Source organism: Pleurodeles waltl, chromosome 5, assembly GCF_031143425.1.
Source record: "Pleurodeles waltl isolate 20211129_DDA chromosome 5, aPleWal1.hap1.20221129, whole genome shotgun sequence".
Taxonomy (NCBI): domain Eukaryota; kingdom Metazoa; phylum Chordata; class Amphibia; order Caudata; family Salamandridae; genus Pleurodeles; species Pleurodeles waltl.
Window position 1 is genome coordinate 1488112986 of NC_090444.1, and position 25872 is coordinate 1488138857.

General features: G+C 43.0%; 1 protein-coding gene across 9 annotated transcripts in view; it reads left to right on the forward strand.

Moving 5' to 3' along the window:
• The window catches only part of DST (dystonin), a 1789835-nt gene that overhangs the window by 1355425 nt on the left and 408538 nt on the right, over window positions 1-25872 (forward strand). For all 9 annotated transcript variants that reach the window (XM_069235771.1, XM_069235778.1, XM_069235775.1 and 6 more), the window contains one exon: window positions 7645-7707. In XM_069235771.1, coding sequence (XP_069091872.1) covers window positions 7645-7707 — 63 coding nt within the window. The remainder of the gene's footprint in view (window positions 1-7644; window positions 7708-25872) is intronic.

Genomic DNA, 25872 nt, shown 5'->3' on the forward strand with positions numbered 1-25872 from the left:
TCTCCCTCCAAATGTAAAACAATATGCACTTGCAAACACTGCCTGCAGCATTGTAACACCTTCTGGTAATAGTGCTATGCAGTGCCTCATATGAGTTAATGCTTAAGGAAGCACACAACCCAAAGTGCTCAGTAATGCATACCTCCTGTATCTTCTTTTTCACAAACACATCAACCAGGATCAGCCTTGGGATGGGCGAGCTGGGCCAGGACTCAGGGCGTTTAGGTGTAGAGGGGCACATAATGAGCTGGACAAGGTCCCTTTTTTTTTCCAGCGCTGTCTGTTTTCTTTATAAATCTTCATTCTCTTCTCTTTGTTAGCCTCCATACACTTCCCTTTCTCCTCCTTTCTTTTAATCCTCACCCATGCCCCTTGTTGTGGCGTCTCACCTACAATTTAGCATCTGAAAAGGTATTCCATCATTTAACTTTATTTCGGTAAGTAAAAACATACCATAAAAGTACAGTACAAACATCAAAATGTTTCGATTTTTAAGATTGGTAGAACACTAAAAATATAAGCACAATAAAGAATTTGAAAAAGATAAAAGGAAGTTAAAATCCAAACAGAATAATCAAAATATATGTCTCCTAAAAATGGAATGTTCCACTCAACAAGTACCCTATTCCCTGCGCCCATAGATGTTCAATAATATGGGCAATGTCTTTATACTAAAAATTGAATACTAAAATCAGACATCAAAAGTCAATAAATATGCATGCATAAATCTAAAAATTAGCTACCCAGTCTTGTTCTTTAAAATTGCTAATCTAAGGCACCAGATTGTTTCGAGAAATTTTGCCACTGGTAAAACTACCTGGACAGATGAATCAGATTTTAAAATTCTCTCAACATGAAGATAGGACCTGGCGCCTATAGATTTGCAAAGCGGAATGATCCCAAAAGCTCTTTGTTTATGATATGCATAGCAATAAAAGAGAACATGTGAAATAGACTCTTCACGTTGAAAACCCATCGGACAAAGCTTGGATGTATTAGTGGGACAAAGCCATTTGTACGTTAAGGAGCACAGAGGGAGGGACCCTATTCTGAATCTAACAAAGAGAGCTCGCACAAATGGGGATAGTGCTATATCCATGAAAGGCTCAAATTCGTAGTGGCATTTGATTGATAAATAACTATCAGACATAGACAGCGGGACAATCTTAGTAAATTGCACAATCTGAACGCTATGCTAAAAACCATCCTTCAGTAACTGCACAGCATTTTTAGGAATGGAAAATGGGTCCAACCAATATGACCCTAAACCTAGATGGATTAAGGACTCTTTGACATAGGCACACCATTTCGTTTTGCTAATAGTGTTGCTGCCCACCAGTTTGAGAAGCCCACAGCGAAATGGAGAAAGGGCGTCTGTTGACCAAAGCCGGATCCAATATAGCAAGGGCCTTAAGACCGCAATCTGCGAAATAGAAAAAAGATTTAAATCCATACGGATGGGCAGAGATGGAGTACTAGAGGGAACTTTTAACAACAGTTTCAAAAATTGATTTTCCGCCCTTGCCGAATCCACCAGGTTGCAATGGCCCCAAAGTTCGGCACCATATAGGGCCCCCCCCTGGGCTTGAGATTTATATATTTCGAGGGCGGGAGAGATTGCAAATTTGGGAGATCTAGAAGCAAATCTTACGATGCCACCCACCCTTTGCTTCTGGCGCAATAAAGATTTCTGGCGGTGTGCATGCCAAAGGTGTGAGTCTTCCAATTTGATACCTAAATAGTCGAATGTGCCCACTCTTTCCAAGGGAGCGCCATCTAGGTATACCGGGCTCTTCATTTTGCACCTATTGTCCCCAAAGACCATATATTTAGTTTTTGCTGAGTTGATTTCCAATCCATGGTCCTTGCAAAACTCCAAAAATCGGGAGAGCAATCTGGAAAGGCCCATGGCAGTTCGTGAGAGTAACAGGGTGTCATCTGCAAACAGAAGACAGGGGAACTTCTGCCCACCCAAATTCGGGGCATCGCCATAACAATCTAAAAGGTATGGGATACATGCATTAATGAACAATAAGAATAGGGTAGGCGCAAGAACGCACCCCTGCCTCACACCTCGTGTTGTAGGAAAAGCTGGGGTCAGGTCGCCAGCCGAACCCCAGCGAACTCTGGCATAGTTATCAGAATAAAGATCTTTGATAATATTAATCAGAGAACCCGGAACTCCAATATTGCTCAGGACCTCCCAAAGCTTGGCACGCGGGACAAGGTCAAACGCAGATTTAAAATCAACAAAGGCCACAAATAAATGGCTGTTTTCTGCGTCTACGGTCTTCCACTTTATGGTAGTAAATCGGAAGACCTGATCGATGGTACTAACCTTGTCCCGAAATCCAGCCTGGAGATGGCTTAAAACCTGATTTTTTGTTATCCAGTATTTTAATCTGGATAACAACTGGAAGGAGAATATTTTTTGCAGGTTATCTAATAGACTAATCAGTCTGTAGTTCCCAGGGGAACTCTTATCACCTTTTTTGTGTATGGGGACAATAATAGCCACCTTCCACGAGTCTGGGTAAGATCGAGTTGTCAGAACAATATTCGATAACCTATTGATGTACTGGGTCCAAACAGATAAGTCTGATTTATACAAGTCCGATGGAACACTGTCTGAGCCAGGAGCCTTCCCTGTTCTTTGAGCACGAATTGCCAGCTCTGTTTCCTTTAGGCTAAAGGGCGGCACAGGGGGGAGGCACAATAAAGAATCAGTAGGAGTGTTGTTCGAATCGGTGCCGGACCCATAGAGTTCCCGAAAGTGGGAGAGCCAAGTTTCTGCATCAATGTGGCATTCAGGAATAGGTGAAAGGGTGGGGTCTCTACGTGAGACCAAGGTCCAGAAAAGTTTGAGATCACGGGCACTAGCCGCCTCCACCAGACACTCCCATAGATTTTTTCCTCATATTTAAGTTTAGATGACTTGCATAGTTTCTTCTCGCATGTGTAATGGCATCCCGGCTCTTTAGCTTTAAAGCTTTAGACAAAAGGCTCTTGGCCTCCCGACACTCCTTATCAAACAACTTACAATTAGGCAAAGAAGAATTGTTTTGGGTTGAGGGAGGTTTAGTTAAAAGCTCCTTAAGATCCACAAAAAGAGCCACATGAAAGGACATAACTTCTGAGGGAGATAGGACAGTAAAGTCATCAAAAAGCTGGTGGCAGGAAACTAAGTCGCAGAGCTTATCATTAAGCAGATTGGATTTCAAAAACGAAGACCATCTCACCACGCGCCTATTGCTGGATAATTTCAGCCAGTCATTGGGAGCATCCGAAACATGAGGTGGAGTGAGCCCTAAAAAAAGAGTTGCGTTATATTCAATTTGTAAAGGTGCATGGTCACTAGTGCACCGAGAACCCACCTCTACATTGATTATAAAATGCCAGACTCGCAGATCAAAAATAACGTAATCCAGAGTGCTGCTGTAGTGGCCTCTGTAGAAGGTGGGTCTGACAAGGTTGTCAATTGAAAATCGACCATTTCCAAAACGAAGGCCATATGTTACTACAAGGTCTATTATCTGCAACACCCTAGGGGAAGGAGTACATGACACTGGTTGGGTTAAACGCGGGGGGAGATTCCATACTTCATCTTCAGCCTGGATAGACTCGGCAAAAGCTGAATCGAATTCAATTTAGGCGTTAAAATCACCTGCAATAATAACACAGTATTTAAAATAAAGGTCAGATAAAAGATTGTGCAACAGATGAATAGTTTCAGACTGATGGTTAGAAGGACCTGGCCTGTTATAAATATGAATACATAACACTGGAGTACCTGTGATAGGCCATATTGCTATTGCAAGAATGTCGCAAGAGTCGACAGCGATTTCCTTTACCCTGCCCACCTCAGCCAGCTTGACCCAAGTGCATAGACCCCCAATCGCCCTTCCCCTAGAGGACTGAGTCGCCTTTTTAGTAAAACAACAATAGCCTTGCCTATACACACAATCCGTAGACCAAGTTTCCTGAAACATACATATGGAAAAAGATTCAACATAAGCCCCCAGTCCGGATCAGATAATTTGCTCTTGATGCCAGCCACATTCCAAGACAGTAATTTCCTTGATATAGTGCTGCAAACTGGCGTACAAGTATCAACATCAGGAGCTGAATTGGAAGTCCCATTAGAAATACAAGGTGAAGCCCTTATAGTATTGGCACCCAAACCGAATGAAGATCTTGGAAGTGTCGCTACCCGGACATGTGGAACATTATGTTTGCAAAAATTAGGATGGCGTAGTCAATCCACATCTGATGTGTCCCCTGGGGTGACGGGGTCTCGTGTGAAAGTACCTTTATTGTTGCAGACCAGAGCAGCCCCATCGCCAGAAAAAGGCAACGAGCCAGGGGGGACAGTTGAAACAGAAGCATTTCGAAGAATTGGATTGACTCTAGATGGATGTAATCTTGTGACCCGTAACAGGCAAACTTTCTCTAAAAAATATATCAGAGTCTGTTCTTGATAAGTTACGAGCTTCCATCTGCAAAATCCCCTTAACTAAAGCGGGGCTGACGAGATGAATTTTAATAATGTCCCGCCCACCAGGGCCTCGCACACGAGAAGCAAAAACAATATCAGCGTGGATGATAGAGCCACAACCCCTAGTGTGGCGAATCCAATATGACACCTAGTTAATAAGAGAAGAAGTGTCTTCCCTCGTATGAGGTGAAAGTTGAGGGACATTACACATATTGATGCAATTTTGGTTGGGCACGTGAATAAAATGGGCCGCAGATTGACCCGGATTAAAAGGAGAGAATGACGAATTCACTAGAACTAAGGTCGAGTGATTTCCATAATGAGGTCTATAACTGGGACCCTTGTCCGTTTCCCGTAGCAGTGGAGAGTCTACTGGCGGGGCAACAGGAACCGAAGGCTGAGAAACTTGTGCTGGCACTGGATTTGAGATGCACTGAGGAGTTAGGTCAGATTTTTTAAGGAGTTTAAGGACCTCAAATAAAAGACTCTTCAATTCCCCGACTTCACGCTTTAGACTAGATACCAGTATTAAGACATCATCGCTAGGTGGATCACAAATGGATTTAGAAGGCACAGAAGGCAAAGGCTGTTTAGCACTCGCCAATTTTGGTTGGTCCAAAACAGAGAACCGATTTGTACATGGAATCCCATTGAGAATGGAGACAGAAGGGATTACATCCAAATTGGAACCAATACCAGGCGAAAGCGAAGAATTGGCCAGACAAGTCGAGCTGGGAGGGACAGAAACATGGGCTAAAGTTTTCTGAGGCTGTATATCAGTAGGGTTAGTGGAACCGGTTGTTAAAAATGGAAGTAAAGATCCTGATTTCAGTCTCTTACGGGCATTGCCCTCTTTTTCCTTAAGGATGGATTCCACTTCCTCAATTAAGTTGTCAATTTCTCTTGAGACGCAGTTGGAATGGATTTGCATTACTCTATTGGATTTGGAGCTTTTGGATTTGACTATAGCTGGGTCAGGACTAGAACAAACCTTACACTTTCCCATGCTAAATAGAGAATAGGGAAGAGAAAAAAGGAAAAGACTTACTCAGCACCGCTGGTCAGCACAACACAAAAACAAAAAATTAAGGAGTGTGGCCCAGCCCAGCCTCTTCCAGTCGCTGACGGGCGAAGGACGGGCCTGCCCTTGGCCCGGGCTTTGCGCGGGCGCCGCCCGCACGCGTCCCGCGACCGCGGGAGTGTGAAGTTAATTTAAAGGGCGCCTGCCCTAAAACACAGTGTCACCCCCTCCTGCCGCCTCCAATGCGCTTCCCGCGACGGCGGGAGCGCAAAGTTAATTTAAAGGGCTCCTGCCCTAAAACACAGTGTCACCGCCTCCTACCGCCTCCAATGCGCTTCCCGCGACGGCGGGAGCGCGAAGTTAATTTAAAGGGCTCCTGCCCTAAAACACAGTGTCACCGCCTCCTGCGCCTCCAATGCGCTTCCCGCGACGGCGGGAGCGCGAAGTTAATTTAAAGGTCTCCTGCCCTAAAACACAGTATCACCGCCTCTGGCCGCCTCCAATGCGCTTCCCGCGACGGTGGGAGCGCGAAGTTAATTTAAAGGGCTCCTGCCCTAAAACACAGTGTCACCGCCTCCTGTCGCCTCCAATGCGCTTCCCGCGGCAGCGGGAGCGCGAAGTTAATTTAAAGGGCTCCTGCCCTAAAACACAGTGTCACCGCCTCCTGCCGCCTCCAATGCGCTGAAAAGGTATTCACTTGAACGGGGAGGGGGAATCTGTGTTCACCGGCTTTTGGCTGCTGAGTAATCAGCCACCTGGTCCGTGAACTCAAAAGGGCTGCCAGTATGATCATCAGTAGTAGCAGAAAGAAGAGGAGGGGGGAGCGAAGGTTAGGAGCAGTGAAGGTAGAAGGGCAGAGATCTTCCATACCTCCCCTCACCCGAGAGCAGCAAGCCCTTTTACTCTCCCATGATCGCTCCACTGGATCCTCTGCTAGGGATCTTCTGAGGTTAGTGGCAATGAATGTTTAACTCATGAATTAAGGGTATTTGTAAATCACACAGTTACCCTCAGTAGAGTGTCCTGGCTTTGCTTCCTCCAACAGAAAGCATAGCACAGAAGCAGCATATTGTTGTGTCACAGTGATGGCTATTATACACTGTGCTTAGAAAAGACAGAAGGGTAGGGTCGTCGGGGGCACTAATAAAGGGTGGATTAGAAGAGGTAACAAATTTGGTTTTGCCCTGAGCACTTTTATAGTAAAGTACAGCCCTGGCACCAATAACATGCAATTAAGTTAAGCACTACTTACTTTCCGAATGGGGAGTGGTTTTAATGCCACTGTCATGTCGCCAACAGATGTTATGCACCATATACCCTACCGTGGGCACACATGCCATGGGAGATGCTGGTTGGTTAAGTAATAATAAAAGAGGGGTGCAGAGATATGGGGTACCCCTATAAATAACAGAAAAGACAAACAAATGCAGTTTTGGCATAGGTAAGCCAAGGACCCCATTTTGATGTCTGGATCATTGCTCACCCTTTGCTATTTAACTTAGATGCAGCTCTTCCAACCTAGAAGAGAAGCAAAAACAAGTAATTTTGCTTTGAGGGGAGTCTCTGGTGAGGAGTCTCTGGTGAGGTGAGTGACACTGATTATTCCGCAATGGAATGTCATGGAAACTTTACAGACAAAAATTCTCATAAACACAAAAAACACGAACAGAAGTTCCTTTGCTTAACTACTTATCACCTTTTCCCCAATCACTGTGTTGTTTTACAGTTGGGTGTAGGGCCTCAGAGACCATTTCCAGAAACCTCAGGCTTTTTACCAGATAAATTGAAGGAGAGCATGTGTCTAAGGAAGTGGCTGTAAGAAAAGAGAGTTCATAACACTGCCTCATTGCAAACTAATTTGAACATGTTGAAGGGATAGTTGAGAACAGCCCAAGTGTTAAAAGTTTTTTGCAACTTAGCAATGTTACCTCAAGAAAACAGTTAAGAATGATAAAATGATTGCATTTAATATATCAGGATAATGACATATTCAAATATTTTTAACAGAGCTAATTTATTTATTCTGCTATTATTTACTCTAAGGAGCAAAATAACATTGCTTTAAAAATGCCTTTTCTGAAGCATCTTTCCTGAATTGGAGCTTGCTTTTTGTTTTGTTTACTCATAGGAAGAGTTGTATCAAATGGTGAAGAAAAGCCTGCTGTCTCAAAATGGTTCCTGACTAATAAAGGTAAAGCTCTTGTTCATGGTCCAGAGGACTCATGTCGTTTTTGTGTGATAGATATATTCATGAATTAGCGTCTTTGGGCTATCTGTTCCTGACAGGTGTGTTAAAGGTAAAATGCTGCTGACACAACACAATTGCTATCTTGTGAAATTGTTTTGTCCCATACCATCTGACCTGAAGACTCTTGTACACTAGTGGAGGAGGCTTCCGACGACTTTGCTGTTTAGATGCAGGAGGTTCTTTGGGCTGTCTTTCCCCAGCTAGGGCTTCTTCTTGAGGAATACCTACTACTACAGATGAGGCTAGAAAATAACTACCTCAAATTCAGAAGATCCAGAAAAGCCCACTTCTTTTGAATAATCCTCTTTACAATAATCTAACTCAATGTGATCTGTGTTCCTGCCCAGTTAGATGCCTAAGACTGGCCGCATCTCCCTCATCTATGCTCTCCTCAAGGCTTTGTCATGAGGTTGTCAGAAGTGGGCATCTTCCTACATTTTCCTTGCCTATCAGGTGATCATTTTTTTCCATTCATTAGGATCATGCTTATGTTCTATATTGCAACCCCCTCCATACACATTTGCTTGCCTTTACGTGCTTATACCCAAAAGCACTACTAACCTCCATGGGGTGAGTAGAAGCCATTTACAAACTCACATAGGAAATAAAATAATAACATTAAATATGAGTTTCTAAAGCATCTGCATTCAACCTGGTTGGTTGCATTGGGGGCAGTGATATAGAGTCACATACTCATGATTCTTGAATTATCTGTGATTTTTCATCCAATAGAAGCTAGTCTTTTGCAGGTGAAAGAACATCTCTACACCAAAGTATGCCACCTTACTCAAACTTAGATGCAAGATTCTGTTATTTTGGCACAGTTTTATGTATGCACAACCGTAGCAAAAAATTAAAAAGTGATGTGTGGATGGCTTGAATTAACCCAAGCTACTGGTAATTATTCTGGGCTGCAGTCTGCCATGCCACCTTTGTCACAACCCAGTCATATCAAAAACAACCTTGGTCCTGCTCCAATAGGAAGAATCCAGCCCAAATGTCAAGGCCTTGTCTTCTCTGAAGAGGAACACAGCCAACCCTGATTACTTTAGCCCAGTTTAGCCTCATCAGTAGTGTGTAGCTTGACTCCTATGGCACAGTGCACATGGGACCCAGGTCTGGGCATTCCCCATTTCACTTATGGCATCACACTGAGAAAAAGAAAGGTGATGATAGATTGCTACAATTATTCTCAGCTACTGGCAATTACTCATGAGAGATTAGCAGTGGTTTAGGCTACTTGCAAGCATTCTTCCCATCACTTTTTGGTTGTTAGATGTAACACCGTAAATAGCCAAGAGTATGGCCAAACTTGAGAGGTCTTGTTTGCTGTCCTACTGGATTCAGGGTATACCTCACTGATGAGCCCTAATAGGGCCTTCACTTATCTGGCGTTGCTTGCGTTCCCTTGTGAAAGGGACCTCGTCTGGCAGTTCAGGGTGGACTTTTCCCATGAGGAGCAGGATCAGTAGTGCTTTGCATATGATGGGCATCTGTCTAGAATGGCCTGGATTACAACACAGAGTCATTGCCAGTTGTTTAGACTACCTCCCATCATCTTTTGTATATTTGACGTATGCAACTATACACATTTGAATTCTTGTGGGAAAGACAAACACAATGCACACACATATTGTGGGGTGTTTAAGGTACCAGCATTATACCTAGCACAGACTTGGATACTGTTTTTTCTGCAAACTCCTAACTCTTTACCCTAGCACTGAAGGATATTTGAACATACAGGGTCCTGCTAGAGCAATGAGATAGCTAAACATGCCCTTGTGCCAATGAGATCACCAACAGTCAATGCTATTGGTACAATGAGCATTGCCAGTAAACCCAATTTCCAGTTCATATTTCCATCCATGATACCAAGTTACGCCAACCCCTTTTTTCTGATTTCCATGGTTGCTGTAAATTGTTCTGTTTAAGCGATTTGAGACTTAAGTGAATGTCAGGGACATATTGCCTTGTTTATAGAATGCATTTCTTGAGGGAAGGGTGACTGTGCAATTTTATTTCATTTTGGGCTGAGAGGAGAAAAAAGAGAAGGCAAAGTAAAAAACGTCCTGTTCCACTATCAAGTTTTGTCAATAACTGGCTTTTCAATTGACCAAGCTACCACGTTCAGGGCGAGGAACACACATGCTCAGCATCAGGAAAGCCTTGCAGGTGATAGTGTGCTTTACCAATACGCATAACCTAACAAGTAGAGTTTTAATTATCTTGTAATCAACTTCTAGGCAGTGCCTCTGATTTGGGGCCCAATGATGTAAGGTAGCCTTTTGGTGATAGTTATAGGAGATGAAGTCACCCCAGCTAGGTGTCTCCCTCCATTGGACTCCATGATGCAGAACTGCATGGCCTTGAGCCTTTTTTGACAGAAAGAACTCACTTTCATATCCTACCTAAATACAAGCCGAGGTGAGGTTTTGCAACACCCTGATAACCAAGGATACTGAATCCTACCTGTTTATGTCAGAAGGAGGACAATGACAGTAGAAATTACCATACACCACGCGGTTCTCTTCTACTGGAATCACTAACCAACAGTATCATGTAGTTTAGAAGTTTATCAAAGACTCCCTGTTTCCATTTATCCTCCCCTTGTATTTATTTGAACTTAGTTTAAATGGAGCTGTTCTTGATCTGAGTAATGTGCATGCATGTCCCATAGAGTAATTTGGGGATACTGCTGTTCTGCAAGCTTGACTGCTTCTCCCCCATTACTAAAGTGTGAGTGCCTGAACTCTGAGCCTCCCTAACAATGCTATGACTCAGAAAGGCCATGAATCCCCAGCTATTGTCCAAGAATTGTAGGGCACTAAACCCGCTAGTTATGCTTGCAAGCTGTTGAGGTACCTCTATTCAAAAATACCATTCCAGTCTACTATGGCTGAGGCATGTAGTAGCCCCATCATGAAGATAAGGAGTGCTGCTTTGGTCAAAGAGTGATGAAATGCTTCAGAATCTGAATGGAGTTCAACTGTGATGGATGTCAGCCCATGACCTTATTTTAAGATGCCTTCACTACAGAATTACACTCTTAAGAGTTTTAGGGCACATTAGTAGAAAGGTTGGTTCAGAATTATCTGCAGTGATGTTGCAGACCTTTGCTCATCCTTGAGAATGCACAGTGGCCCTTTTGAGTGTTTTGAGTTTTGTGTAATTTGGTCATAGTGAGCAACAGATCAGCAGGGATGCAACTATGCCCAAACTTTAGGGGCAAACACTTTGAGGAGTGGCAACTGAGCTAGATTCAAAGTCTGTTTCAAAATTACTTGGGGTGGTGGTGGGTCCCATCTCTGTTGTGTTCCCATGCATGATGTGAAGAATCATGTTTTTTGGATAATGTGACTTTTAGTGTATTTTAAAGCATGCCGACCCAATAACACTGGTCTTCGCTTAACAGAGTTTAACAAACTTTAAAGGTCTTTATGGTTCTCCGTCAAGGAATGTTAGTAAAATAAATCATAAATGTTCCATGTTTATATACATTCAACAAAGTTACATAATAGGATGCGATATGTCTGGCTCTTATTCTAGTTTCTTTGACAGTTAATAAAATGCAGTGGATCCCTTGCATTGGTCTTACTGTAAAAGGGCTTCATAATACTTGTGTAATACGTTTGGCCTTCCTCAACTTAAGTGCTGTCCCCTAGACATTTTGGAAGCCTGTGGCAAACGGTGCAGTTTGATCACATATCTTTACTTACTGAAATGAATGACAATAATTTTTAAAGTGCACTGCTACAGAAACAGGTTTTCTTGCATTAAGAGATAAAGAAGTAGTGGATTCTGTACTAATCTGGAAAATGTCAAGTTTTAATATTTTTTTCTGGAAGAACAGAAGAATCGAGTTACAATAGAGTTCAGGAGCAAGTGAGTTCCAATGCTTTGCTGCCACAATTGATACAGATCTGCCTCCACTACATACACTCCTATTTTTAGGAAGCAGCATGTTTGCTGTATCAGAGTATAGGGTTCTGTAAGAATTTCAATGACTGATGCAATGCTGAAGAATGGCAGGACTTGTGATATGGAGTGCACAATGACAAATACAGAACACTTTGAATTTAGATAGTTTGGTGACTGGAAATCAATAGGCCATGGAAAGTTGGGACCAGGCCATGAAGCAGGGACAGATGTCTGAAAAATGTTTGACAAATGTCTGACAAAGCACACAGCAGTGATTTGAATTATCTGAAGGCGCAAATAAGGTATAATAACCTTCAGCCAAGAGACAAATTCTATCATGTAAGACTGAAACTTTTCTCAAGCAGGGCCCAGATCATCCTTGAAGTATTAATCATCATCAATGTTGGACAACTGCTAGAAAACAAAGGATGGTATGAGTAAAGATAACTGGATAAAATAGAGATTAAACTCAGGGCAAAAAGATAAAAGTGGCCCTGTGCAGCCGCAACAACAAAGCCAGTTGCTGTATCTGGCTTAAAATGTCACAGTCTTATACTAAATTTGTTGGGTGCATAAACAGTAGAAGCAAAACATTTTACTTTCAGTTTTTCCTTTGATTTCCAACATAGTGCAAATATTTTCACATATACAGTCAGACAATTGTCAATAACCAACTAAACATCATTGTATTCTAAAATAATAGCTTGATATTTTGCAGCCAACATGTGCTTCACTGCATGTTATGCCACTTCTTCAGGGCTGAAAACAAATAATGCATTAAATTAACAGCTTAATTTTACATAAACCAATAGGAAAAGAGGACAAAATACAGAAAGAGAAAAGGGGCAGCCAAAAAGTCAATTCAGTACTATAACAGTTGTAAAAAAAAATCATATTGCAGTCATGCATTCTCAGCTATATACACTGATTTTAATCACTTCACCCAATGAGAAAGTGTATTTTTGAAGGAATTACTTCTTTGTTAAAGAAAACAAACCATTTGGCACATCTATAATACATAAATCCAATAGGTACCCTCATATTTATCTAAAGATCAATCCATAGGGCTACATCCCCATGACTAAAAGATAGATGTAGATACACTCACCCAATTAGAATAATCTGTAATGAATCAAATAAAGGACATTTTCCACTAGTTTCTTCTCTTGAGAAAGATAAGTGTACTATGTGAGACCACGGTCTCAACATAATTTCCTATGCACCCACTCCCTCCGACCATGCCATGAACCTCGGAATCATCATTGGCAACAAGCTCACCATGAAATCACAGATCTATGCCGTCTCCTCCACCTGACTTTGCAAATGCTATGTGAGATCTTCAAGTGGCTACACCTACACACGAGACGTACAGTGATACAGGCCTTCATCACCAGCCAACTGGACTACTGCAATTCCCTATACATAGGAATCACCGCACACCTCCTAAAGAGACGTCAGACCATATAGAATGCCGCAGCAAGACTCGTTCTCGGCCTTCCCTGCCGAACCCACATCACACCCCACCTGAGGCAGCTCCACTGGCTCCTCTTACAGAAGAGATGTCAATTCAAACTGCTGACCCACACACACCAGGCTCTACATAACCGCTCTACACAACCAAGGGCCTGCATACATTAGCCACCGCCTGAAGTTTCACCAACCATCAAGAATACTATGCTTTGCCTCCCTTTCACTTGCCCATACTCCCTGCATCTACTGCAGATGTGGAGGATGCTCCTTCTCTCACATCGCAGCAAAAACCTGGAACAGCCTCTCCACGCACCTCCGGACCATCACCTCACTTCTGGAATTATGAATGACCCTCAAGACCTGGTTGTTCGAATAAACCTCTAGGACCTGCAAGCGCCTGGATATCCTATCAGGTGATTAGAACCGCTTTATAAATCTTGATTGATTGATCAATTCAGTTTCCCAGGCACCTTACATACAGCTGAAATATGATACTGGATGTAATTATCTTAGGTAGTGATTCGTGCAATAGATCTTTATATATTTAATTCTTTCTGTGTTCAGCCTACCTTCTAGAGCAGAAATTAAGAGCACGGATTAATAGTAGGACCATGTGAGTCATCAAACCTAATCTTTATCAATATGAACCAGAGAACTAAAGAAATTATATATTTATTAGAAACAAACCAATTGAATTCTGCAACCATATCTATAATGTCATAATCTTACTACACTAACCACATAGTATCTCCCACAAGGCTCAAATGTTCTTTTCGAAATAAATAGAAGGACCTCTGAACTCATCACCTCTACAATAGATTTGGTCCACAATCGTTGACTAATCCTATTTCAGTCTGCTGGGATAATTCCATAGTGTCAAAATATACGTTCTATATTAATTATTTTCACTCAGAACTATTTATAGCTCAAAAACTAAATCATTCTTAATATTCCCACATTTGCTATTTGCAACATGCAGGCTCTAATAGTTGTATGTCAATCAGTGCAGAAGTGTGTTCCAGTATTTGTGTCCAGTTATACGCTAGTCGGGGGCATGTCCATACCATATGTAACAAGCATTTGCGATGCAACGGGTCTCGCGTTTGCTCATGTTAGAGCTGATCGCGTTGTAAACTCCTAACCCGACTTTTCATCTATCGGCAAAAGTGCATTTATGTATGTAAAAAAGTGAAATTAACTGTGTAAGCGCTCGACTTCTGCCAAGTGAAATCGCCCTAGGAAAATAGAGAAAAAGTAGTCCACGATCCGACAGAAAACAGCAAGCCTCGCATGTTTTCTGTACTTGGTCTCTGCGCTCGAGGAGGGCTAACCACCGGAAAAGGCATGACGTGTGCATGCCTTCCACCAATGAAACCAAGCAGACACACTGACGTGACGTCGACAGGGCTCCGAGCCCTTTTCTAATAACTAAAGCCTCTCGCTGCAATACGCATGCAACGCAGGCTGGACCCTAAAAATGTGGCATCAGTGTGTCCGCAACTGGGACATCATTATCTTCAGGCTGCAGATAACAGGGTCTGATAAGGAGCAGTGCTAGAGGCAGATTTATGACCCGGAGCACAGAGGTTAACAACTGAAGCACTTAGGTATTTAACTCCTGAATAAAAGTCCTTGTCAACTCTGGATTGAAGGTGAGAACAAAATGATGTTTCTTGAAGCTTTTAAGTCTGAGAAAATTAAAAAGAAAAGTTACCTTGTGAGTAAGTTAACTTTTCATTTTTATTTTAATTTTCTCAAATTGTTTTCCAAAGTGTTGCATTCACAAAATGCAGGCCTCTCACTCCATTGGCCAGTAGAACACTGTGCCATATTTATAACTGAAAATTACAGTCATTGTTTAGATGGGAGAATGTTTAAATGGGAGAAAGTTAAAGTGCAGAACAATTTTCCACATTACAAAAATTTTTGCACTTTAAACTCCTCCCATTTAAAAAAATGGTTGTATGTTTGTGTTATACAAGTAACGGTGCCGCATATGGCGAAAGGTATGTCCAGTCCCACAAGTACATACGACACAGGCTCTCAGTCACCCATACACATACATCCCATTCAAACACACAGTTTTTCATGCATCCCTAAAGACCACACTCTCACTGACACACATGGCAGCCCTGTCAATGCTCCTAGTCAAAGTAATTTGTTCAAGCGACAGAATCTTATTTATGTATTACATTTATGCGGAGCTGTGCCTTAATCGCCATGAAGGTGTTACGCCTCTTCTGGACTTCAGCTGTGTATTCATGATACGATGTGATTGTAGTGCCATTGTAAGTCCACAGACCCTTCACTCTGAACAACTGTAGCAACAGGTCTCTGTCCCTGTAATTGAGGAGGTGTGTTATAATGGCGCACGGAGGGGATACCAGAGAGGGAGGGCGTCCTGGGATCCTGTGCGCCCTCTTGATATAGAAAAAGTTCAGGACTTTGGCTGTAAGTACTATTGATGTAACCCATCCTTCAAGGAATAGTCCTGTGCTCGGCTTCCGTCCCTTTGGGGAATCCCAGGAAGCGGATATTATTCCACCTAGAGCGTCCCTCTGCATCCTCCACCCTCGCTGTGAGTTCTTGCACCTCCCTTCGAAAAATCTTCATTTGACCCTGGATGATCTCTACAGTAGGCCCAATTGATGCCAGTTTAGATTTGCACAGTCTACGCGCATGATCTGCCCGTAGGAGACCCGTTTCAATCTGAATGGCACCCAACTGCATTTCCATTGCAGTCTCTGAGTCTTGTATGGCCTGTATAACCTTGTCAAACATTGTTGTATGTTTTTCCAAAGTGTTCTGTAGTTGTTGCATCAAATTCACAGTTGGCGGGGTGGTGGAGAGCATAGCCAATATGGACTTCTGAGGCAGAGGTTTAGTAGCTTTAGGGTGCACCATGACATGAGGGGTGTTGTACCACCTTTCGGTGAGAAACAAAAGAGAAACAAGGTGCCCCTAGCTTTGTGTTGGATTGAAAGTACCAGGCAGAGCACTGAACACAGGTGAACCAAGATCCATAAGTCACTACTCAGTTGCTAGTCCTCACTTAGAGAGTTCCAGTTCACAGGGACCGCCAAGATGTCCTTGGAGGGCCGCAGAGGTCCATCAGGCACCCCTGCGATGCTAAGAAAGAGCAGCAAACAGCAGCACAGAGGTTGCTAAGCCACGCGCAGAGGTTAAGCCTAAGATCCTAGAAGCAAAATGGAGGTCTGCACTTGGTGGGTGGGGGGAATTCTCATTCCCCAGCAGGATCGGTCATCACACCCTTTCAGGGTCACCCCCTTAGATCCAGCAGGGAGCCAGCAATGTTAAGCTCAAGGGTCTCAGAGATCAGCCAGTCCAATGCACTTGGGGTGTTTGCAGGAGTCTCCCCGAATCAGTCATGCCCAATCAGGTTCATGTAGTATTCTCACTATTAGTATATGAGAAAGCTATTATTAATAAATGGGCCCATGGTGATAAGCGAGAGCATAAAACTGCAGGCAGCAAACAGCATGGGGGAGGAGGCTACAAGCATTCACCATTCAAGGAAGGCTGTAATGTTCAAGAATAGCACTGACAATGAGTTGAGTGCTGTAGGTCACAGCAGGAGCCAAGTCAGGGCAGAGGCCTCTAGAAAGCACCAATGAAGACCTCTTCTTCATTAAATAGGAGCCCGCAGCTCCGGACCGTCAGCAGCTTCAGAGTTCATGTGAACATGTATCGGTTAATCCAGGCCTCATACTGTCGCCGGTAGCCATCCCCAGTGCAGCGGCTCTCCGCGATACAAGGGTGCAGCCTGGCTGCTCTCCCAGCACAACACTCACTGGCCATCGGCGTCTTCTCGCTTCAGCCCTGAGCTGCCTACCCAATGGAGCAGTCCTCCCAAGCCCTCTGCGGGCGACTCTGCAGATGCTGGGCTTCCCCTGCTCACTCTTAGTAAAACAGGCCACTCTGTTTCTTTGTCCCCGTGACTGTTCACAGCTGAGTGGCAGTGTTGGAGTGTCCTTGGCTTGCTTCACGCACCGCTGTGGTTCCCAAGTGTCTGCTACCACCAAAAGCAGGTAAGAGAGAATTTACTAAGTGAGTCAGGCATCAGATTATGGAGGATGAGTAGTGTTGGGCCCAAAGTTTATCGGATCCTCAGTGCAAAGTGTTCTACCTCAGCAGCATCTTGGCCATGCCCCGGGAGATGACATATATAATTAAAAAATCAAACATATTTGTCTTAATAAAGAGTATCACATCCCAAAAGGTTACCAAGCCATTTACATAAACTATCAATAATAAAAATATAGTACCAATAATCAATAGTTCACCCAAAAGAAGTTTAATTCCTATAATTCTAATCCTCACGGTATCTGCAATGTAATGAAATTCAACAAAGTGTTTGCTAAGAGGTGAGTTACTAACCATTCTCTTAACCCCTTCACTGCTAAGCCTCCCCTCCACCACCTCGTGCTAAGCCTTTTGATGGCTGTTTGGAATCGTTTGTGCTTAAGCCTCTATAACTTTTAGTCCAGATAAGCTATCCACACGAAATTTGCATCCTTTTTTCCAACAGCTTGGTGATTCTAAAGGTACCCAGCATTTGTGGATTCCCCTGGTGGGGACTAAGAAATTAGCCAAAATACAGCTAAAATTAGGTTTTTTTATGAAAAATGGGAATAAAGAGCTACAGAAGGAAGCATATGTTTTTTTCCTGCAAATGGCATCATCAAAGGGTTTGTGGTGCTAAAATCACCACCTTCCCAGCTTTCAGGAGCAGACAGACTAGATAAAGAAAACCAAAGTTTTCAACACAGTTTTGGCATTTTACTGGGACATACCTCATCGTTCCTACTTTTTGTGCTTTCAGACTCTTTCCAGTCAGTGACAGAAATGGGTTTGAAACCAATGATGGATCCCGGAAAACTATACATTTTAGAAAAGTAGACAAAATTTTGAGTTCAGCAAGGGGTCATTTGTGTAGATCCTTCAAGGTTTTTCTAAGGAAAGTAAAAGTTGAAATGAATAAAATACTGAAATTGAGTTTTAAAAAAGCCATTTCTGTTTATGTTTTCATCTGTAACTTTTTCGAGCTATGGCAGATTTGCAAAAGCAATATACTGTTGTGTCCGCTGGACCCTTCTGGTTGCCGGAATATATAGGGCTTGTAGGTTCACCAAGAACTCAAGGTACCCAGAGACAATAAATGAGCTGCATCTTACAATGGGTTTTCATTGTGTACCAAGTATACAGCAATTCATTTGGTAAAATATAAAGAGTGAAAAATAGGTATGAAGGACACCTATGTATTTCCGAAATGGGCATAAGGTATGGAGTTTAGATGCAGTGGCTATTTGCATATCTCTTAATTTGGGGGTACCTAAACTAGCATGTGAATTAGAAGGCATTTCCCAAAATGATTTCTTTTTTACATACTGCTTTACATTTGGAAGGAGCGAATGCAAAGAAAGACAATTGGTAATAACACTTGTTCTGCTATTCTGTGTTCCCCCACGTCCCTCGTTAAAATGGTACCTCACTTGTGGGGGTAAGCCTAGTGCCCGCAGCAGGAAAGTCCCCAAAATGCAACGTTGATACATCACATTTTTCCACTGAAAACTGACGTGCTTTTTGCAAAGTGCCTAACAGTGGATTTTGGGCTCTAACTCAGCCGACACCTATGGAAACCTAGCAAAGCTGTACATTTTTTAACACTAGACACCTAGAGGAATCCAGGATGGGGTGACTTGTGGGGTTCTCACCAGATTCTGTCACCAAGAATCCTTTGCAAACCTCAACATTTGCCTAAACAAACACATTTTCCTCACATTTTGATGATGCAAAGTTCTTGAATCTGATGGGAGCCACAAACTTCATTCTACCCAGCATTCCCCCAAGTCTCCAGATAAAAATGGTACCTCACTTGTGCGGGTAAGCCTAGTGCCTGTGACAGGAAACGCCCCACAACACAACATGTATTCATCACATTTTTCCACTGAAAACTGAAATGTTTTTGCAAAGTGCCTAGCTGTGGACTTTGGGCTCTAGCTCAGCTGGCACTTAGGGAAACCTAGCAAACCTATACATGTCTGGAAACTAGACACCTAGGGGAATCCAGGATGGGATGACATGGGGCTCTTACTCAGTTCTGTCACTCAGAATCCTTTCCATACCTCATTTTGTCTAAAAATACACATTTTCCTCACATTTCAATGATGCAAAGAATCTGAGGGGAGCCACAAACGTCCTTCCACCCAGAATTACCTCAAGTCTCTCAATAAAAATGGTACCTCTCTTGTGGGGGTAGGCCTAGTGCCTGCGACAGGAAACGGCCCAAAACATATTGTAGAGACATAAAAATGGGAAATGGCGGAGAGAGGAACAGGAAGGATCGGGAGAGGTAAGTGGGGCTGGGGCCAGGTTTGGGGGCTAGATATTAGGGGTGGGACAGTTTTAGGGCTCAGGGTGGGTAGGGGGTCGGGGTAATTTTTTTGATAGTGGGCAGGGTTTTAGTGTTCAGGGCTCAGTGTGGTCGGGGTATTTTTAAGAGCTGGGTCCAGGTTATAGGGCTCAGGGCAGTGGGGAAGGGGTAGTGTTCAGGGCTGGGGGTCAGTTTTTGGGCTGAGGGCAGAGGGCTGGGTCGGGTAGTTTTAAGCAGGGGGGTAGAGAGCAGAGAGAGGAACAGAAAGGATTGGGTGTAGGTAAGTGGGGCTTGGGCCAGGTTTGGTGGGGTAGTTTTTACGGGCGGGCGGTTTTAGAGCTCAGGGTGGGGGGGTCACATTAGTTTGTTTGTTGGGGGCAGTGTTTTCTGGCTCAGGGCGGGGAGTGTGTGTGGTAGTTTTAAGGGCTGGGGTCAAGTTTAAGGGCTCAGGACAGCAGGGGAAGGGACAGTTTTCTGGGGTGGGGGTCATTTTTGGGCCTGAGGTTGGGGGAGCTGGGTTCGGGGTCATTTTTAGCAGGGGGAGGGTTTTAGGTCTCAGGGTGGGGCTTGAGGAGGGGTCGTTTTAAGGGTAGGGTGGGTGGGTTGTAGGGCGGGGTAGTTTTAAGGGCAGGGCAGTTCAGTTTTAGGGCTCAGGGCAGGGGCGAAAGGGCAGTTTTAAGTGCTGGGTGGATTGCACGGCTGGGGTATTGGGTGTTAGAGGCAGGGCAGGGGTGGTCTGCAGTGTGCAGTTTACCACGCATATTCATTTACCAATCATGCTTTTAGAACAAAATTTCTTCTAATAGCATGCATGGAAACGACGGGGTTGTGGTTCTGACTGCGTTGTTTAGGCATCCGTGGTTCAGGCATTCATAGTTGTTTCATACAGCCCATCAAAATTATCACAAAACAACCTGGTTTTGCAAGGAGGTAACCAGCGTTTTTTGTCCCGGGCTTTGCAGCCATCTAGGGAAACCTACCAAACCCAGACGTTTCTGAAAACTAGACACCTGGGGAGTTCAGGAAGATGTGGCTTGCATTCATCCTGCAAAGTTTTCTTCCAAGGAATTCCCTGCAAACCTCAAATTTAACTAAAAAAATCAAGTTTTCCTCACATTCTTGTGTAAGATCACTGCTCCGACACAAACTTCCTACCACCCAGTGTTCCCCTTGGCCTCCCAATAAAAATTATAACTCACTTTTATGGGTGGGCCAAGTGCCTGTGACAGGGTAGGGTCAAAAACAAGTAAAGATTAAGAGGTCACCTAAGCGTGTTGACAAGTGCAGTTTTTTTAAATATGTTTTTAGGCTGACTCTTCTTTGGATGCCTACACAAGTGAGGTATCATTTTTATCCCCTAAGAAATTTGTGTCAGTGCGGTGCTCAAAGCAGAGTCAGCCTAAAAACGTATAAAGTGAAAAACTAAGGGGGAACCAATGTGGGTCCAAAAGAGCAATCAACATGTTTTTGGCCCTTCACTGAGAAAGTCCCCTGAACACTGAGGCAATGAAGATGATATGAGCCGATTGGGTAATTGCACTTTCAGTTTCAATGAAATTAAGTCAGGGCACCATGGGCACTGATCGATATTTCACTGAAACAGAAGAAACAGCCTCGGAAAATGGGGAAGCTCTCCCCCATCTCTCGAGGCTGTTTCTTTCTAACACAAATCCCTCTGGTGCCTGCACCAGAGGGATTTCAAGTGCCATGTGGTCAGACGGCTTGGGGCCATCCAACGCACATGAGCAATGTGGTGCCGGATGGCTTGCGGCAGTCTGACGCACCAGAAGGGCTTACTAGAGTAAATATGTTTTTTTATCCTCTCCTGGAGTAACTGAATGTTAGATCCTACGTATTTCTTCCAGCATGAACAAGTCAAAAGGTATACACAAAAAGGAGTATTGCAAATAATACAAAACTTATGTTTTGACTTTATCAGGGATGTATTGGCAGATTACACAATTATTGCATTTATATTTTCCAACCTCTCTTTTGGTTAACCAACTGTCAGTACGTTTAGGTAAGAATCTGACAGTATCAATAAGGCTCAATATATTTTTCAAGGTTAATGCCTTTCTAAAGTTAATTAAAGGCCTTGTACTCAAAATACCTCGCAAATCTTTGTCTGTCAATAAAATAGGCCAATGTTTCTTGAGTAGCCCAAAGATTTTGCTGTTCTTGCACAAAACTTAGTGGTAAATCTCACTTTAGTTTCACGCTTAGTTCACTTGGAGATATGTTTCAGATTCGCATCACTAAGAAGAGCTTCTCTGGAAATTGATGGCACCCATTTGGCTGATTCTGATAGAATTTTTAAAGGATATTCTCTTGCAGGTAATCTTTTCAAGGTGTCATTTCTCTCAAGAATAAAATCTTCCTCTTTAAAGGAATTGCTCTAAGATTTGTGCAGAGAACAGTAAAATATTTGAGGGAGTTACAAAATAATGCAAATTACAAATTACAAACACTGAAGATCGTACATCTGGCCCTTTTTCTCTCCCCTTCTCTTGCTGATTATGATCATCTTACACCCACCTCTTCCTCTCCTCTCAGTCCAAGCCTGTTAAATTTTCTTGCGAGTTCTATTCTGATACATCCACTTCTCCCCTTTCCCTTTTACTCTTCCCTAAGCCTTTTACATTCTTTAATTGGTTCTGTCCCTTATATAGCTACCATACCTTCCCCGCTCTGCCCCTGGACTATTACTTACTTTTGCTCGGTCTGCACCTCTTTTCTCCCAGTGCCCTTACCTTCTCTTGGTGGTTCTGCCCCTAACTAAGGCGGACAGCTTTCTATTGTTATTTGTGGGACCCTTTGCGCATGCAAAGACACTGTGTGCATGTGGAGACATCGGAAGACATTTAGGTGGATGGGGGACTGTGAGTTGCATAAAGTATTGGGGTTTTGGGGGGTTCATTCTATATCCTGTTCCTCTAACCCAGGTCATCTTAAAACCCATAACTCAATCAGAGCTTGACCTTATTGACTGTGATTATTATGTCATATCATATTTAGGTTTGAATTCCGTTATCACCTCCTGTAGTAAGCCATGGCTATTCACTATTACTACTTATGAGAGACAAGTTTAGAAAATAAACAACCCTGGTATTGAAATGGAATGAAATAGTTTTAACCGCTGAAGCACCAAGGGTAAATACCAATATCTACCAGGCATTCTGCCCAGTTACCACTTACTGCCACTGCACTCAAGGAAATATCCTGAAAATACACAATGTATTCTAAAGCTGGCCATTACCCAGGGAAGGGTAACCCCTTGGCCTTGCCCCACCCACTCAGCAGGACACACCTTAGATGGTATCTTCACAAATAATACTGAATTGGGCAACATCAGGTCACTTCCTTTGACCAGGATGGATCACAGGGCCATTTTATTTGATATTAAGGCTACTATATCAAGGTCCATGATCAGAGGCTCTCCTAGGGTGATACCTGTGGGAACTTGGAGCAAAAGCTAACCTAACCAATTTAACAAATTACTAATAGACTCACTACGTCCTGCTATGGATAATATCGATATAGCTGTTTCTGACTATACAAATTGGCTTGATGCCGCTGCCACTTCTCAGATGCCTGTAAAATTGATAACAACAAAGAGGGGCAGCCCATCAGCCCCCTGGTTCTCATATCAGCTCAGGGCTCTAAAACAAACCTGTAAATGCCAAGAGAGAAGATGGGGAGCCAATTACAATGAGGGTGAAAAAATTAAGTACAAGAGCTGTCTAAAAGACTATAAAACCACTATTATTAAAGAGAAAGCTGCATATTTCACAAACAGAATTGAAACTACAAACAATTCTACCAAAGAGTTATTCCAAATGGTTATTCAATTAACTACTTTACCATCCAACACTCGTTTAAACATCAATCAAGCGTTCTGCAACTCTTTGGCCACTTCCTTGCAACAAAACGTGGAAGCCATGTATAATAATTTCTCACCTTTAATGCCTACACCTAATTTTGAGGCTGGCAGTACAATAAGCTCTGAGACTGACCAGCATCTCAGTCAGTTCTCCTGGCCCTCTAAGGAGGAAATCATAGGCCTATTAACCAGTGTGAAATCCGGGTCTCCTAAAGACCCTGTCCACTTAGTGTAGCTAGAGTGGCTGCTAAGACTATTGCTCCATTATTGCACAATATATTCCATCTCATGTTTAAGACTGGCTACTTTCCAAGAGTTGGAAGAAAGCCTCCGTACACCCCCTTATAAAAAAGCCTTATCTGGATCCAAAAAACACCAACAATTATCGCCCTATATCCCGTCTGCCCTTACCGGCAAACATTGTTGAAAAAATCATCAACAAACAAATAATGAACTTTAATTCCAATAACCTCCTGGACGATACACATTTCAGTTTTCACAGTAGACGTATCACTGAGGTGGCACTGCTCAAGACAACAGAGGAGATTAGATTGTCACTTGATAAAGGTGGGAGAGGTATTCTCATTTTATTAGATCTGTTGGCGGCCTTTGATACGGTCAACCATGGGCTGCTGATGGATCGCCTTGTGAAAATTGGGATCAGTAGTGCAGCTTGGGGTTTGCTGAACTCTTTTCTCACTGAGCGGAAGCTGCAGGTAAATCTGAATGTTTTTTTTCACCTTTGTTCTCTTTCCAGTGCGGGTTCCCACGGGGATCCTTGCTGAGCCCCACCCTCTTCAATGTTTGTATCAGCCCTCTTGCTGGCATGATGAAATCCCATGGTTTTGCCATCATGTCCTATGCAGATGACACTCAGATTGTCGTCTCTCTGGCCAACAATGACTCGAGGGCTGAGTCCAGGTTTTGCGATTGTATGTGGTCAGTCTACACCTGGATGATTAAAAACTGTTTGAGTTTAAAAGCTAATACGACCGGGGTGGTGCGTTTTGGATCCCAGACTTCCTTCTGGTCCCCTCCTGGTGGCCACAGGAGTTGGGCTTACTCTCAGTACCAGTGTCGAAGGCTCGAAATTTAGGAGTCCTCATTGATAATAAACTGTACTATACTGAGCATGTTAATGTAGTGACCTCATCCGCCTTTCTTATTCTTGGGTCAAAAAAAAAAAGATCCTTGCTTATATACCTGAACGCTTGCAAAACCTATTGGTGACCTCTTTAGTTATGGCCAAATTGGATTATTCTAACAGATTATTCTTAATGCCCATCAGCACATATTAAACAAACTACAAATTCTGCAGAATGCTGCAGCTCGATTATTGCTGAAATTTCCAAACTTTGTTTCATTCTCCAGCCACATTAAACAACTTCACTGGCTCCCTATAAGATAGAGACCTGTCATTAAAGTACTCTGTTTTGCTTACAAGATGCCTAATCATTTTGGCACAGATTTTGTCAAACACAACTTCCAATTGTATACTCCAGCTAGGACCCTCCACTCTACTTTGGCAAGGTTGGTCATGGTTCCCAAGTTTAAGCGCATGTCTTGGGGTGGCAGAAGCTTTTTCAGGGGAGCTACACTTTCCTGGAATACTATGCCAATTGCCAGCAAATCTTCCCCCAATCTGCTGGCCATTAAGAAAGCTGTAAAAACAATAATGAGAAGTAAATCCACCTTGATTCTAGATTGCTGTTTTTCAGATAGGAATCACTATGCTATTTAGCTAGTGCCAAGACAACCTTCGGGTATACGCTGCGCTCTACAAGTTGATTTAACAGAATACCTGCCTATCCACTTTTCGGCTAGTGCACTAGTTGGAAAATAGGAATAATGAAATACATTTTTATTCACAGGCTTCCATTTGGCCAAATTGTGTGCTCTTGGGCAGTCACTTTTGGAACCTATTCCTCTGCTCCTTTTTGGTCAAGATTAGGAGCACTTAGAATCATTATAAAAGCTACTAGTGAGTGTGTAGTTAGGAAAAACAGACTGGATATTACCTAGGGTAGTGGAGAAGTGCCCAGTTCTGTGTTGTAGTCACCAAATATTTACCAAAATATTATGGAATTTTCCGACCCCCTAAGTAAACCTGTTTCCAAGTTGTGTGGTATTTACTACATATGGTAATGACTGGGTGTATGAAATATATCACCCTTCATTAAATAGCAGGCTAATCGGTAAACTCGGAAATCTGTATTTTATTTCTCAAGAATAACCTACTGCAGTCTATATTTAGCTGGAGTGATAAAAAGCACCTGGATTCTAACAAGCCCAGAAGCGGGCCATAGTGTTGTGATGGATAAGCCTCCCAGGCAACAGAGTTCAGAGACTCTTTCACGTATGTTTATACCTTTGCCCAGTGCTTAATTTGTAAATAAAAACGTGCCAGTGCTCAAAGCCCTCCTCTTAAAACTGGGGCTGCTGCAAT